Source organism: Coregonus clupeaformis, chromosome 14 (assembly GCF_020615455.1).
Source record: "Coregonus clupeaformis isolate EN_2021a chromosome 14, ASM2061545v1, whole genome shotgun sequence".
In the NCBI taxonomy this organism is placed as follows: domain Eukaryota; kingdom Metazoa; phylum Chordata; class Actinopteri; order Salmoniformes; family Salmonidae; genus Coregonus; species Coregonus clupeaformis.
This window is the reverse complement of record NC_059205.1, coordinates 9,426,143-9,442,299: the sequence shown is the minus strand read 5'-3', so window position 1 is coordinate 9,442,299 and position 16,157 is coordinate 9,426,143. Positions and strand designations below refer to the sequence as shown.

The 16,157-nt window shown below is 41.8% G+C and overlaps 1 protein-coding gene across 2 annotated transcripts in view; it reads right to left on the bottom strand.

The window, feature by feature from the left end:
• Nucleotides 1-2,927: 2,927 nt before the first annotated feature.
• The window catches only part of LOC121580695 (CPD photolyase), a 28,311-nt gene continuing 15,081 nt past the window's right edge, over nucleotides 2,928-16,157 (bottom strand). For both annotated transcript variants that reach the window (XM_041895684.2, XM_041895685.2), the window contains exons 9-10: nucleotides 8,792-8,951; nucleotides 2,928-3,408 (exon numbers count right to left, since the gene is read on the bottom strand). In XM_041895684.2, coding sequence (XP_041751618.2) covers nucleotides 3,260-3,408; nucleotides 8,792-8,951 — 309 coding nt within the window. In that variant the 3' untranslated portion in view covers nucleotides 2,928-3,259. The remainder of the gene's footprint in view (nucleotides 3,409-8,791; nucleotides 8,952-16,157) is intronic.

Sequence of the window (16,157 nt, the reverse complement as noted above, 5' to 3'; positions counted from 1 at the left end):
CTCGCTCTCTCATACCATTTACAAATCTTTATAATATTGGATCAAACACTCTTCATATCAATAACCTGTCATATGGTAATAACCTGTCATAATATGGTCATAACAAATAATTTTATGGAACCTACATGAGTGTTACCACGCTGGGTGTCAAGTAAAGCGTTCCCAAAATAACACCAGGCGTGAAATAAAGCACTTCCCCCAAAAAAAATTTTTTAATGTACATAGGCTAATGCTGAACTGAAATTGATACTAACGCCTCACGGCTATAAGTCACTACTACAAAACACATGACAACACGATCCAGTATGTAACAACACAAGATGGACTGGAAGTCTGTCTGTGATGTTCTTAACAAGCCAAAGAACATCAACCTGTCATACATTTACATTATATTTTAGTCATTTAGCAGACACTCTTATCCAGAGCCACTTACAGTTAGTGAGTGCATACATTTTTCACACTGACATGAGACATGAGGGGTGGGATGTGTGTTCTGGGTGACGGGTCCACACAGTGTCAGAACAACAGCATCCCCATGCTGACTAGTGGGTTGGCTGGCTGTGGACACGCTAGTGTATGACATACATGTACATACACTAGCATCATTTGCATAGTCGCTTAGATACCAGATACAAATACAATGCAGTATTATTACCTTTGACCCTCAGAAGTCTGTTTGACATCCTATTTGACATGTTTGATCTGCTTCACAACCTAACACACATTGCTATAGCTACAGTAAATGCCGTTTAACAGACGCTTTTATCCAAAGCGACTTACAGTTATGCGTGTATAGCTTGCTTCTGCAGTCCATGTAGTTATATAAACCTGAAATAGCAGCATGCTGTGGCTGAAAACCCCTGGCTGTGCTCAGTAGTTGGAAAACGTTTTGAAACGGTACTACCTGAGCCCGTATCCACAAAGCGTCTCAGAGTAGAACATTGGTCGCAAGTGCTGAAAATAGAGACATTTTACTCCTACTCTGATGGGTCAAAATAAAAGCTTTGCATGAAGCCTCTTTAGTCATAAGAGTTACACCTAGTTTACATATATTTAGGAGACCTCATGAGCTGTCCTGATTAGTTAAGAGTTACCAGCAGGTGTCTTGATTATAGAAAAGGGTAGTGGGTCAGTGGTTCATGCACCATAGATTGTTTTGGAGTTGAAAGAATTTGATATTTCTATACGATCAACCCTTAAATAATCTAGACATTCATGCAACAGTAGGTATCTCTTGCGCCTTTGACAATATTTTACATGAGGCCTAATTAACATGATATGCCTAAACACTTATAACCACTAGGCTAATAAATTCTTAAATTTCGACCATTTCATTAACCTACATCATGTTATATGCCGTTATCCCTTTGGAGCGCAATATCTCTAAATTGGCCTAGAAGTTGGGCAATTGACAGCATCTAGGAGCTGTGTGTTTGCTGATTAATGATAGACCTTTCAAATACATGTTTTAGGCAACATTATCGGCAAGTGACTTGATGCCTACTGTGCAAAAAGCGGTATAGAGTTGTTGAAGGGGAGAAACGAGCATGTTGATATAAGAGTAATATTATCAAAATCCAGCTTTTAACAAACAGTATGATTCAGTGCAATATGCCTACAGTGCTATGAAAAAGTATTTGCCCCCTTTCTCATTTTCTCTACTTTTGCATATTTGTGATACTGAATGTTATCAGATCTTTAACCAAAACCGAATATTAGATAAAGGGAAAATAAGTGAACAAATAACACAACAATTACATATTTATTTCATTTATTTCATAAACAAAGTTATGCAACACCCAATTCCCCTGTGTGAAAAAGTAATTGCCCCCTTACACTCAATAACTGGTTGTGCCACCTTTAGCTGCAATGACTCCAACCAAATGCTTCCTGTAGTTGTTGATCAGTCTCTCACGTCGCTGTGGAGGAATTTTGGCCCACTCTTCCATGCAGAACTGCTTTAACTCAGGTGACGTGTGGGTTTTCAAGCATGAACTGCTCGTTTCAAGTCCTGCCACAACATCTCAATTGGGATTAGGTCTGGACTTTGACTAGGCCATTCCAAAACTACCAATTTGCTGCTTTTTAGTAATTTCCATGTAGACTTGATTGTGTGTTTTGGATCATTGTCAACAGTGAAGAGGCGACTCCGGGATGCTGACCTTCTAGGCAGAGTTGTAAAGAAAAAGCCATATCTCAGACTGGCCAATAAAAATAAAATATTAAGATGGGCAGTCTGAGATATGGCTTTTTCTTTACAACTCTGCCTAGAAGGTCAGCATCCCGGAGTCGCCTCTTCACTGTTGACGTTGAGACTGGTGTTTTGCGGGTACTATTTAATGAAGCTGCCAGGTGAGGCATCTGTTTCTCAAACTAGACACTAATGTATTTGTCCTCTTGCTCAGTTGTGCACCGGGGCCTCCCACTCCTCTTTCTATTCTGGTTAGAGCCAGTTTGCGCTGTTCTGTGAAGGGAGTAGTACACAGCGTTGTACGAGATCTTCAGTTTCTTGGCAATTTCTCGCATGGAATAGCCTTCATTTCTCAGAACAAGAATAGACTGATGAGTTTCAGAAGAAAGTTCTTTGTTTCTGGCCATTTTGAGCCTGTAATCGAACCCACAATTGCGGATGCTCCAGATACTCAACTAGTCTCAAGAAGGCCAGTTGTATTGCTTCTTTAATCAGCACAACAGTTTTCAGTTGTGCTAACATAATTGCAAAAGGGTTTTCTAATGATCAATTGGCGTTTTAAAATGATAAACTTGGATTAGCAAACACAACGTGCCATTGGAACACAGGACTGATGGTTGCTGATAATGGGCCTCTGTACGCCTATGTAGATATTCCATAAAAAAATCAGCCGTTTCCAGCTACAATAGCCATTTACAACATTAACAATGTCTACACTGTATTTCTGATCAATTTTATGTTATTTTAATGGACAAGGACATTTCTAAGTGACCCCAAACTTTTGAACGGTAGTGTATATATATTTTTGAATGTGCCGTACTGAACTTCACCCCATCTTAAAGTCTGTGGAGTAGGTTGGAGAACAGGGTCGTATTCACAAGGCACCAAACCAAACAAAACAGACTGAAACAGAGGGATCACCTGAATGTGTAATAAGAAATACTTATTTTCGTTTTTTTGCGTTGAACAACATTTTGCTACGTTTTGCCCTTACGAATATGACCCAGGTATGGGAGATTATGGCTCTCTTCCCCATCCTTGCACAACTTGCCTCTGCTCCCATTTTCATTACAGGTCTTTGGGGCAGTACTTCCTCTCGAACTGTGCCACGTCAAACTTGCGGGTGCAGCCTTTGTAGTTCATGTACCGTATCTTTCCGAAGATGGGTCTCTCGGCCCAGCCCTGGTCATGTATCCCACATATGGACCACATACAACCTACAGAGAGGTAGAGAGGGTTGGGGGGAAAACACATTCATCAGTGTAGAATAGACATGGTAGCAGTCGTAAGAACAAAGATTCAGCACGAGGCAAGCAGGTAGAGGTGCAAATGGATTGTTGGTTTTATTTACACAGCGCTGGTGATGACGGTGATAAATGTACAAGTTGATATATTTAGAAAAGGTCTGACTTCCAAATGTCAGTATTCAAAAGACAAAAAACTCTTATCAGGCAAAACCTGTCTTAACCAGAAAGCGCAGGTGAGGTCTACTAGGCTCAGATGCAGCCTCCCCAAAACCAAAAGAACATACCCAAACGGTAGAGCTGCACAATTAATCAAAATTGCGATATTGACATGCGCAATACCAATAAATCGAAAGAGTCTGCAATATTTTGAAACGCCACTTAGCCATCTAACGGCCGTTTCTTTTACTTTTGATTTATTACTTGAGTTGACAGAGTTCCCTCTCCATCTCTCCTCTTTAGGCCGCTTCCCAATCCCACACAGAGCAAGCCCCGCCCCGTCACTCAAGCAGGCAGTTCCTTGAGTTGCAGATTCACTCTGCATGCATTGACCAAACAACAGCATGCAGTCAACTGATTTTTCCAAACAAGAACGACGTAGCTTTCCACTTTGCTTCTTAATTTAAATCCACGTTCTCTACACCGAGTGTACAAAACATTAAGAACACCTTCCTAATATTGAGTTGCCCTCAATTCGTCGGGGCATGGACTCTACAAGGTGTCGAAAGCATTCCATAGGGATGCTGTCCCAAGTTGACTCCAATACTTCCCATAGTTGTGTCAAGTTGGCTGGATGTCCTTTGGGTGGTGGACCATTCTTGACACGTGAAACTATTGAGCGTTAAAAACCCAGCAGCGTTGCAGTTCTTGACACAAACCAGTGCGCCTGGAACCTATTACCATACCCAGTTCAAAAGGCACTTAAATATTTTGTCTTGCCCATTCACCCTCTGAATGGCATACATACAGTGAGGGAAAAAAGTATTTGATCCCCTGCTGATTTTGTACGTTTGCCCACAGACAAAGACATGATCAGTCTATAATTTTAATGGTAGGTTTATTTGAACAGTGAGACAGAATAACAACAAAAAAATCAGGAAAAACGCATGTCAAAAATGTTATAAATTGATTTTCATTTTAATGAGGGAAATAAGTATTTGACCCCTCTGCAAAACATGACTTAGTACTTGGTGGCAAAACCCTTGTTGGCAATCACAGAGGTCAGACGTTTCTTGTAGTTGGCCACCAGGTTTGCACACATCTCAGGAGGGATTTTGTTCCACTCCTCTTTGCAGATCTTCTCCAAGTCATTAAGGTTTCGAGGCTGACGTTTGGCAACTCGAACCTTCAGCTCCCTCCACAGATTTTCTATGGGATTAAGGTCTGGAGACTGGCTAGGCCACTCCACGACCTTAATGTGCTTCTTCTTGAGCCACTCCTTTGTTGCCTTGGCCGTGTGTTTTGGGTCATTGTCATGCTGGAATACCCATCCACGACCCATTTTCAATGCCCTGGCTGAGGGAAGGAGGTTCTCACCCAAGATTTGACGGCACATGGCCCCGTCCATCGTCCCTTTGATGTGGTGAAGTTGTCTTGTCCCCTTAGCAGAAAAACACCCCCAAAGCATCATGTTTCCACCTCCATGTTTGACGGTGGGGATGGTGTTCTTGGGGTCATAGGCAGCATTCCTCCTCCTCCAAACACGGCGAGTTGAGTTGATGCCAAAGAGCTCGATTTTGGTCTCATCTGACCACAAAACTTTCACCCAGTTCTCCTCTGAATCATTCAGATGTTCATTGGCAAACTTCAGACGGCCCTGTATATGTGCTTTCTTGATCAAGGGGACCTTGCGGGCGCTGCAGGATTTCAGTCCTTCAGGGCGTAGTGTGTTACCAATTGTTTTCTTGGTGACTATGGTCCCAGCTGCCTTGAGATCATTGACAAGATCCTCCCGTGTAGTTCTGGGCTGATTCCTCACCGTTCTCATGATCATTGCAACTCCACAAGGTGAGATCTTGCATGGAGCCCCAGGCCGAGGGAGATTAACAGTTATTTTGTGTTTCTTCCATTTGCGAATAATCGCACCAACTGTTGTCACCTTCTCACCAAGCTGCTTGGTGATGGTCTTGTAGCCCATTCCAGCCTTGTGTAGGTCTACAATCTTGTCCCTGACATCCTTGGAGAGCTCTTTGGTCTTGGCCATGGTGGAGAGTTTGGAATCTGATTGATTGATTGCTTCTGTGGACAGGTGTCTTTTATACAGGTAACAAACTGAGATTAGGAGCACTCCCTTTAAGAGTGTGCTCCTAATCTCAGCTCGTTACCTGTATAAAAGACACCTGGGAGCCAGAAATCTTTCTGATGGAGAGGGGGTCAAATACTTATTTCCCTCATTAAAATGCAAATCAATTTATAACATTATTTACATGTGTTTTTCTGGATTTTTGTTGTTGTTATTCTGTGTCTCACTGTTCAAATAAACCTACCATTAAAATTATAGAGTGATCATTTCTTTGTCAGTGGGCAAACGTACAAAATCAGCAGGGGATCAAATACTTTTTTCCCCTCACTGTACATAATCAATTTCTCAATTGTCTCAAGGCTTAAAAGTCCTTCTTTAAACCGGTCTCCTCCCCTTCATCTACACTGATTGAAGTGGATTTAACAGGTGACATCAATAAGGGATCATTGCGTTCACCTGGATTCAACTGGTCAGTCTGTCATGGAAAGAGCAGGTGTTCTTAATATTTTGTACACTCAGTGTATATTATACTGTTTGTGTAACTTTTCTCTGCAAAACGCTAGTTGGTGGGTCTTAGCAAGCTGCAAAAGCGCCCAATTTATTTTTTGTTAGACCCCAATGCTAATCGCTAGCTAACTGGCTAGCTAAATCCACTGAGATAGGGGAAACTCTTGCTAGCAAACTTTTGCGCTAATACAGCCCGGTAAAAGTGGTGGAGTAAATCAGCATTGTTTGTAGAATAGCTTGCTCTTAAAATCAGATGAAAAGGCGCAGAATATTCTAAAATCTATGTCTGAATGTACCCATCTATTTAAATCTAATTAGGGTCCCCTGGGAAACACTGACCCACTTTGGTTCCTACTCTGTCACAACCATCTCCTCCCTGACTTTTTCATTCGTTGTCATGCCAAACAAAACTGCATTCCAAGTTCCCATTGTACTCCAACCATAAAATTAGAATGATCATTCTATTTCTATGATTCCAACAGTTTACCTAAGTGTTTTGATCTATAATCGCAAGTAAAATCGCTCTATTTGGGACAGAATCGCAATGCAGGCCTACCAAACGGACACTTAAATACAATAAGCCACACCTATCCTGGCGCGCAGGCCAGGTACTTCTCACAAAACCTTGACAAGACAGAGAAACCGGACACATGCTCGCCAAACAAAGACAATTAAGATATTGACACTAAACTGGTAAATAGAATGAAATAAACCAAAACGTATTTCTAATGAGTGTAGCGCAGTTTGTGAGCTTTACAAACAACATTTCCACTTCGGGAATGAGAATGGTTTAAATGTATTAACATAAATTACCGTAGGCCTAGATTACTGGGATTAACGGTAACCTATTTTTTTTGTTTTGCTTTTTGCTTTTTTTCTCTCTCAAATTTCGTGGTATCCAATTGGTAGTTTCAGTCCTGTCACATCGCTGCAACTCCCGTACGGACACGGGAGAGGCGAAGGTCGAGAGTTGTGCGTCCTCCGAAACACAACCCAACCTAGCCGCACTGCTTCTTGACACAGTGCCCGCTTAACCCGGAAGCCAGCCGCACCAATGTGCCGGAGGAAACACTGTACACCTGGCGACCTAGTCAGCGTGCACTGCGCCCGGCCCGCCACAGGAGTCGCTAGTGCGCGATTTGACAGGAACATCCCTGGCGGCCAAACCCTCCCCTACCCTGGACGGCGCTAGGCCAATTGTGCGCCGCTGATAAAGTAATGTGTGAGTAAGATATGACTAAAATGTCACACCCTCAGTTAAACTAATAATGTATGACTATTAGAAGACTAGAGATTAGAGAGTTAATCATATGTGCTTATATAAGATGCATATTTGCCCAGCAACAGAGTATTTGTGTCTTGTAATTAGGCAAATAGAAGTGCAAACGTTGAAACCAATAACAGGAGACCGGTTTCAAAAAACAGAGGTCCCCACACAGGGAGGGGGAGTGAGAGGCTTGCAGGATATTGTGAGAACAGCGATAACTATGTATGGGAATAGAGAGAAAATGCAGCCTGCCCGAGCAAGGAGTAGGCTATGATAAGAACATGAGTGTGTGTGAGAGTGTAAAGAGACTGTGCGCCCATTTTGTGGCAGAGCCCTCTCTGAATAAATACTGATCCTTGTATGTTGGGACTCTGTCTGATTCATTGAACTGGAGCTTTTACAACCTTCAGGACTATAGTTCAGTTTGAACATTGAGATACAAAATTCTCGTGACAGCCGCCCCATGGGTCTCCCGGTCGCAGCCGGCTGCGACAGAGCCTGGATCGAACCAGGATCTCTAGTGGCACAGCTAGCACTGCGGTGCAGTGCCTTAGACCACTGCGACACTCGGAAGGCCTAGATACTGTATATTTAACAAGGAATTGACAAACAATGGGCAAATAACTGACACACTGAAACAATGAATGCATAGGAATTGGCAGGAGACAGTGCGCATTAGTGGAGAGAGCAGACCTTCCTATTCGGCACAGAACAAACGTGCATTGTAAGTATACATCAGGTATTTGGAGTTGTCTTAAAAACAGACTTTCTTGCATATATGCATTTATTTGACAAAATTCTGCAACAAAACACTACCTTATAAGATGTATTGACACAGATGCGTCAACGTTACCTTATAAGATGCATTGACTGTTAGACAAGTAGACGTCTCAGCATTATCAATCAAACTTTACAGTCCCCAGAGGGACATTTTGTTTTGCAGGCAGGGGTAATTTTATTGATTACCTCCCAGATGCATTGCTGACATTTTTTACAAAAAGTGACAAGCCATCTATTTCTATCTGTATGCTACCTTGCTAGCTCCATTTCTGTCAGGTCAAAGATCACGTGGAGAAATTACAAATTCGAATTGTTATAAGTAAAAAGCTGCGCCTCCGCCAGGTCAAGGCAAATTCAATGGGATGACGCATTGGTTAGGTCTGCCCGTACACCTGTCAATTAACCTTGCCTTCACCTATCCAGTTCTGGCAGATCTAGGAACATTGAAGGGGTGTAGAAAGGGGATAGGTGCAGAAATGGAACCAGGCCTTACACACACACCGAAAGAATACGTGCTTCGGGTAAGAATTTAACCAACTAACCACCAGTGTGTCACTTACCTACAAATCCGTTGGGGTCCTGCCCGTCCAGCTCGTATCGGTCGTTGAGGTAGATGGCGATGGAGAGCGCTCCCTCTGGTGAGGAGGTCCACTCCAGGATCTTCTTGGCCCAGTACATCCTTAGGAAGCCATGCATCTTACCCTCAATCACCATCTGGTACTACAGGAGGAAGGAGACAAGATGGAGTACTTATTACAGTGATATAGGGCTGTCCCCGACAAAAACAAATCTTGGTCGACCAAGAGTCGTCTGTTCTTTCGACCAATCGATTAGTAATAAAAAAATTATAAAGACGTATGTTTTCACATTTTCCCACATTTTGATATGTTACAGCCTTATTCTAAAATGGATTAAATTGTTCCCCCCCCCCATCTACACACAATACCCCATAATGACAAAGCAAAAACTGGTTTTTAGAAATCTTTGCAAATTTATAAAAATAATTGAAATATCACATTTACATAAGTATTCAGACCCTTTACTCAGTACTTTGTTGAAGCACATTTGGCAGCGATTACAGTCTCAACTCCAAGTGGGCTGTCATGTGCCTTTTACTGAGGAGTGGCTTCTGTCTGGCCACTCTACCATAAAGGCCTGATTGGTGGAGTGCTGCAGAGATGGTTGTCCTTCTGGAAGGTTCTCCCATCTCCACAGAAGAACTCTGGAGCTCTGTCAGAGTGACCATCGGGTTCTTGGTCACCTCCCTGACCAAGGCCCTTCTTCCCCGATTGCTCAGTTTGGGCGGGCGGCCAGCTCTATGAAGAGTCTTGGTGGTTCCAAACTTCTTCCATTTAAGAATGATGGAGGGAACTGTGTTCTTGGGGACCTTCAATAATGCAGAAATGTTTTGGTACCCTTCCCCAGGTTTGTGCCTCGACACAATCCTGTCTCGGAGCTCTACGGACAATTCCTTTGACCTCATGGCTTGGTTTTTGCTCTGATATGCACTGTCAACTGTGGGACCTTATATAGACAGGTGTGTGCCTTTCCAAATCATATCCAATCAATTGAATTTACCACAGGTGGACTCCAATGAAGTTGTAGAAACATCTCAAGGATGATCAATGGAAACAGGATGCACAAGCTCAATTTTGAGTCTCATAGCAAAGGGTCTGAATACTTATGTAAATAAGGTATTTCTGTTGTTAATTTTGAATACATTTGCAAAAATTTCTAAAAACCTGTTTTCGCTTTGTCATTATGGGGTAATGTGTGTAGATTGATGAGATTTTTACTTTATTTTATCCATTTTAGAATAAGGCTGTAACGTAACAAAATGTGGAAAAAGTCAAGGGATCTGAATACTTTCCGAATGCACTGTATAAACACATCCTATGCATCAATTACCGTAATTTTCGGACTATAAGCCGCGCCTTTTTTCCAATTTTTCGACCCTGCGGCTTATATAACGGTGCGGCTAATCTATGGATTTTTACAGCTAACGGCCACTAGAAGACCTCCTAAATCTATGGATTTTACAGGTTACAGTCCACCAACTTTAACTCTATGGGCTCTATGACCGGTCCGCGCCCCCCACCTTTAAGCGGCGGGCTCCAGCAGGACAAGCTGGAGGCCGGAAAAGAGTGAGACAGGTAGCGCGCAAAAGTAAAAGTGGAACCGAGAGTGGTACGAGAGACAGAACAAGAGACAGAACGAGAGCAAGACAGACAGACATTACGAGAGCGAGACAGTTTGTCTCTTTCCCGATAATCCCCTCTGTGCACGAACCCTTACATATGGTAATTAAACATTAAAACACCTGCGGCTTATAGTCCAGTGCGGCTTATATATGTACACATCATTCAATATCATTCAATTTAGCTGCTGCGGCTTATACTCCGGTGCGCCTTATAGTGCGGAAAATACGGTATATGCACTGAGCTTGTCCGATGCTTTAAGCGCATTGTTTGATAATAATAATAATAATAATAATAATAATAATGCCATTTAGCAGACGCTTTTATCCAAAGCGACTTACAGTCATGTGTGCATACATTTTTACGTATGGGTGGTCCCGGGGATCGAACCCACTACCCTGGCGTTACAAGCGCCATGCTCTACCAATTGAGCTACAGAGGACCACGATGAAATAATTAGACACAAATGACTGGATTGCATTTCAAATCATGAATGACTCGTATGCTGTGTGATGACATGAACGAATGAATGATTGATACAGTAGCCTATATAAGTATTGAAATATAGGCCTAAGTAAGTTACGGTATTAGGACTAAACAGGACGCGCTCTTTGGCCTACAGCTCAATGGTGGTTATACAAGGCTGCTATACTAAGCCTACTAATGATAATGACATTACTTATTATAATGATGATCATAACAATAATAATAATAATAATAATAATAATAATAATAATAATAACAACAACAATAAGGAGATCAATAAAAAGTTGCGTTATTATTATAATAAATATTTTTGACAATTTGGAACAGTGTAAACACTAAATATATAAGTAATACCAGAGGCTGTTCTAACGAAGAAAATAAAGGGTAAAGCCTTTATTACAGCATAGCAAAGATTTAAAAAATAGCAGAATTTGTGAAATTGTTTATCGACATGTGGTTGCGTGAGGCTTAGTGCTCACGGAATAAGTAGGCTATTAAACATACACTCAAACTGGCAACAGAAGCAGGATCTGTCTTATTTCTGTAGATATAAACTATATATACAAAAGTATGTGGGCACCCCTTCAAATGAGAGGATTTGGCTATTTCCGTTGCTGACAGGTGTATAAAATCAAGCGCACAGCCATGCAATCTCCATAGACAAACATTGGCAGTAGAATGGCCTAACTAAAGAGCTCAGTGACTTTCAACGTGGCACCGTCATAGGATGCCACATTTCCAACAAGTCAGTTTGTCAAATTTCTGCCTTGCTAGAGCTGCCCCGGTCAACTGTAAGTGCTGTTATTGTGAAGTGGAAACGTCTAGGAGCAACAACAGCTCAGCCCTGAAGTGGTAGGCCACACAAGCTCACAGAACGGGACCGCTGAGAGCTGAAGCGCATAAAAATTGTCTGTCCTCAGTTGCAACACTCACTACAGAGTTCCAAACTTCCTCTGGAAGCAACGTCAGCACAATAACTGTTCATCGGGAGCTTCATGAAATGGGTTTCCATGACCGAGCAGCCGCACACAAGCCTAAGATCACTATGCGCAATGCCAAGCGTCGGCTGGAGTGGTGTAAAGCTCGCTGTCATTGGACTCTGGAGCAGTGGAAATGCGTTCTCTGGAGTGATGACTCACGCTTCACTATCTGGCAGTCCGACGGACGAATCTGGGTTTGGCGGATGCCAGGAGAACGATACCTGCCACATGTGACCTTGTTGGTTTCTGAAGACTATGAGCAGAAGCATAGAGGAGAAATTATGACAGAAGCAGAGAAAGCTGTTTTTGTACCAATGAAAGAGAATTTGGCGATTTGGAGGAGTGAAGATCAGCGATTTCTCAAAATCATGATTTCGGCTCAAGGACAAGGACAGCCAACAAGCTGTATGGATGACACATGAATCTATTTGCAGTGCGAAGATGGATTCAGACCCTATGAAAGAGGAGATGTTGCAACAAGTTCCAGAAGGTTTGTGGTCTCAACACAGTGCCGATATTGGACTTGTGAAATCAGCCCAACCGGTGAAAGTTGAACTTCGACCAGGAGCCAGACCTCCTTGGAAGAATCAGTATCCATTGAAAGATGAAGCAATCCACAAGGGATTGAACCACAAATTGAAGGACTTTCGAAAGCAGGTGTTTTCAGGAAAATAAAAAATCCTCAGAGTAACACACCTTTGTTGCCTTTGAAGAAACCCGATGAGACTTATCGTATGGTTCATGATTTGAGAGCAGTGAATGAAGTAGGGACCTTTGAGAGCTATGGTTAAAGATACTGGGAATGGACAACTCCATTAGCAATCTTTCCTGGACACAATAAGGCCTTGTGGCATTTGAAACGATCAAACAGAGGTTACAGGAGGCACCTGCACTCACACTACTCTAAGAATTTCTTACTATATGTGTCTACTTCTACTGGAGGTAAATATGCATGTGCAGTTCTTTGTCAGCCGACAGGTACAGGGACAAATCCTCAACCTATTTCCTACTACTCTACTGCCTATTCAGAAGTAGAACTAGGGCTACCACTGTGCTACAGAGCAATGGTGGGAGTATATTCAATGTATGACAAAGCATCATCTGTTACGATGGGTTAACCAGTAACAATTCTTACCCATCATAGTCTCAGAAATCTTCTGAACTATGGAAAATATACATTGACTATGCCTAGGCTCAGAGACTATCATAGGCTCTTAGAGCAGGAAGATGTCACCCTAGTGAGGTGTGATACGGTGAATCCAACCGAGAATTTGGCAACTTCAGAGGATGGTGAGCCACATGATTGTGTTCAAGAAGCAGAGAAATACTCGAGGCTTAGATCAGATTTGCAAGCCTTTCCATTACGTGAGGCAGACCTGGAGTATTGGACTGATGGGTCTTGTTATCGTGTGGGAGATAAATTGTGTGCTAACTATGCAGTAGTTAAAGCCCAAGGAACTGGATTTGTTGTTGAAAAGGCTGAAGTAATACCACAGCCTGCGTCTGCACAACTTGCTGAACTTGTGGGGCTAACAGAAGCGTGTTTGTTAGCAGAAGGAAAGCGAGTGACGATATATACTGATTCTGCATATGCACATAGTGTATGTCATTTGTTTGGAGCAGTGTGGAAAGGTCGAGGGTTTAAGAAAACGGATGGTTCTCCGATACAACATCATGCGCAAATAATGAAATTGTTGCATGCTATGATGAAGCCTAAAGAGATAGCGATAGCTAAGTGTGCAGCTCATAAAACAGATGTGTCAAAAGTCAAAGTCAAACAAAGCTGCTGATGAAGCTGCAAAAGCCGTCACAGGAGCGGACAAATTGGGAAGGTTTTTCTGGTCACTCATGGAGTGGAATTGGAAGACAAAATTACGCTGAAGGATGTGATTTTGATGCAGGACGCTGCTTCTACGATTGACAAACAGTTATGGCTAGACAGAGGTGCCGTCAAAGATGCTACTGGTCTTTGGAGAAACCATGAGGGGTTGATAGTAGCGCCTCTAGACCTATTAGGCCTGATGATTCAGGAAGCACATGGGTTAGCTCATGTTGCAAGGGGGGAGGTTAGGAGAAAGATCACAAAGGAGTATGGATTTTGGGCACCATATTTGCTTGAACAGGTTGACTATGTCATAGGCAGGTGCACAATCTGTCTGAAAAATAATGTTCGCAGGGGTGTGACTGTTCTTCCTGGTCACCTTCCTACACCGAGAGGTCCTATGTGTGAGTTGGTTATCGACTTTGTTGATATGATAAAACCAGTTGAAGGGAAAATATATATGCTGGTGGTTGTGGATAGATTTTCACGATGGCCGGAGGCCTGTCCAACCAAGCGAAAAGACGCTCAATCGGTTGCCAAGTTCTTGTGTAAAGAAGTCATAAGCAGGTGGGGACTTCCTGATCGAATATCCTCAGAAAATGGGAAAGAGTTTTGTGGATAAATCAGTGAAATTGATTTGAAAAAAATTGGGGAAAAAGTCAGACCAAAACATTATGAAAACTAGGGTTGAAGTAACTCTAGGAAATTTTGAATATCTGATTGTGTGATAATTTTCACATTTCTTTGCATATTATTGTGATATTTAGTATTTTCTTATGAATCAAAGGGGGGAAATGGAATGTGATTCATTTTATATATCATTTTTATATTATTTTTGATATTGATGTTTTAATTTGCATGTGTTGCTTTGCAAAAGATACTGGTTGGTGTTTTCTTTTCTTCCAGAAGCATATGGGGGAATGTGTAGAGTGGGATTCAAATACTCAAACATGGACAATATGAATGGACTGGAGGAAGTTGAACAAGGAAGATGTGGAAATGTTCAGATTCCATCATCGACGTTACATTGAAAGTCGACACTGCTGAGGAGATGCAGTGTAGTGGACTACATTTCAGTGTCTGCATGTGTAATACATAATTTGTGTCATATTCTTTCTGTATAAATTTTTTGAAGAATCATGTTTTCTGTTGTTGGGTACATGTGGGGACCTCAGATGTTTTTGTTTTTTTCGTGGATGCTTAGGGATATTGGGTCTAGGCAGGGACAGAGAGAATGTGGACATTTTTGATTGTATTTTGTTTTCTGAGGTTTTCATGTGTATTCAATTGCATCATAGCTTAAAATGCATTGATAAAAATGTATAAATTAATCTGGAGTACTTAGGTGGTCGCCTGGGGCAGAGGGGCCGTGAGAGAATTTTCCTGTCTTGATTGATTGATGGATATTTGGAATGAAAGCTGCCAGACAGGTTTTTTCGCTCTCACACTCCATAAAAATGTGTTTACACTCCATGAAAATGTGTCTACATAAAAATGTGTTTACTCTCCATAAATTCTGTTTTATTGCTAAAGTTACTCAAGAAGCCTGATGTAATAAAAATTGTTATTTGTCATAATCCTATTATTTTTGTTTTCGAGGCGTAATTAGTCTCGAAGGGGGGAAATATGTAGTATCTGAACAGTTTATAATTTTGGCTGACGTTTGCAAATGGTGTGTTCGATGAATTTTATTCTGCCTTGCTGAAACATCTGGAAAGCATTACTATAGGGGCCCCCTGAAATAGAGGACACTTGGATATGTGGAGGCCAGGGATTGGTCTATCCAAAAACACCCATCTTATGTTACATAGGATATATACCAGGTTTTGAACAAAGGACGGAGAGAATAATCATATTTGAGATTGGGTTAGTTCTCCAGATTCTGCAGAAATCTGTAAATTGACGCTGAAATCTTTTGATATAATAAACCTTTATAATCAAAGTACAGTGTCAGCGGATTCCTTGTCAACACAGCATATCAGCATCGTTGTTCGGCCACCACAGTACCTTTGCTATTATCGCACATTGCAACATGGTCTAGGAAAAGGCGCCAATTTAACAGTGCATTGATGTTTCAGAACGGCGGCCAGTGACCGCTATCCAAACGTGGGAGAAAACACATTTGTTATCAAATGATATTTTTATTAGTGTTGCGCCATTGTTCTTATGTAATATAACCATATACAATTTCAGTAGTGAATGTCTTAGCGTGATGGACTGTGCCATTCCCACGGCCTCCACAATGGATTAGTCCACTCAGACAAGCGCGAATCAAGACAGGTGTCTTGTACACCATGATTTATTTTTATTGCTACTGCTCAACTAAAGACATCTCGGTCGACCAACAGCCTATCGACCAAACAATCATAAATTGGGGTCAGCCCGACAGTGATAGTTCACTTTATTTAAGTTGCTATGGATAAAAGTGTCTGCTAAACGG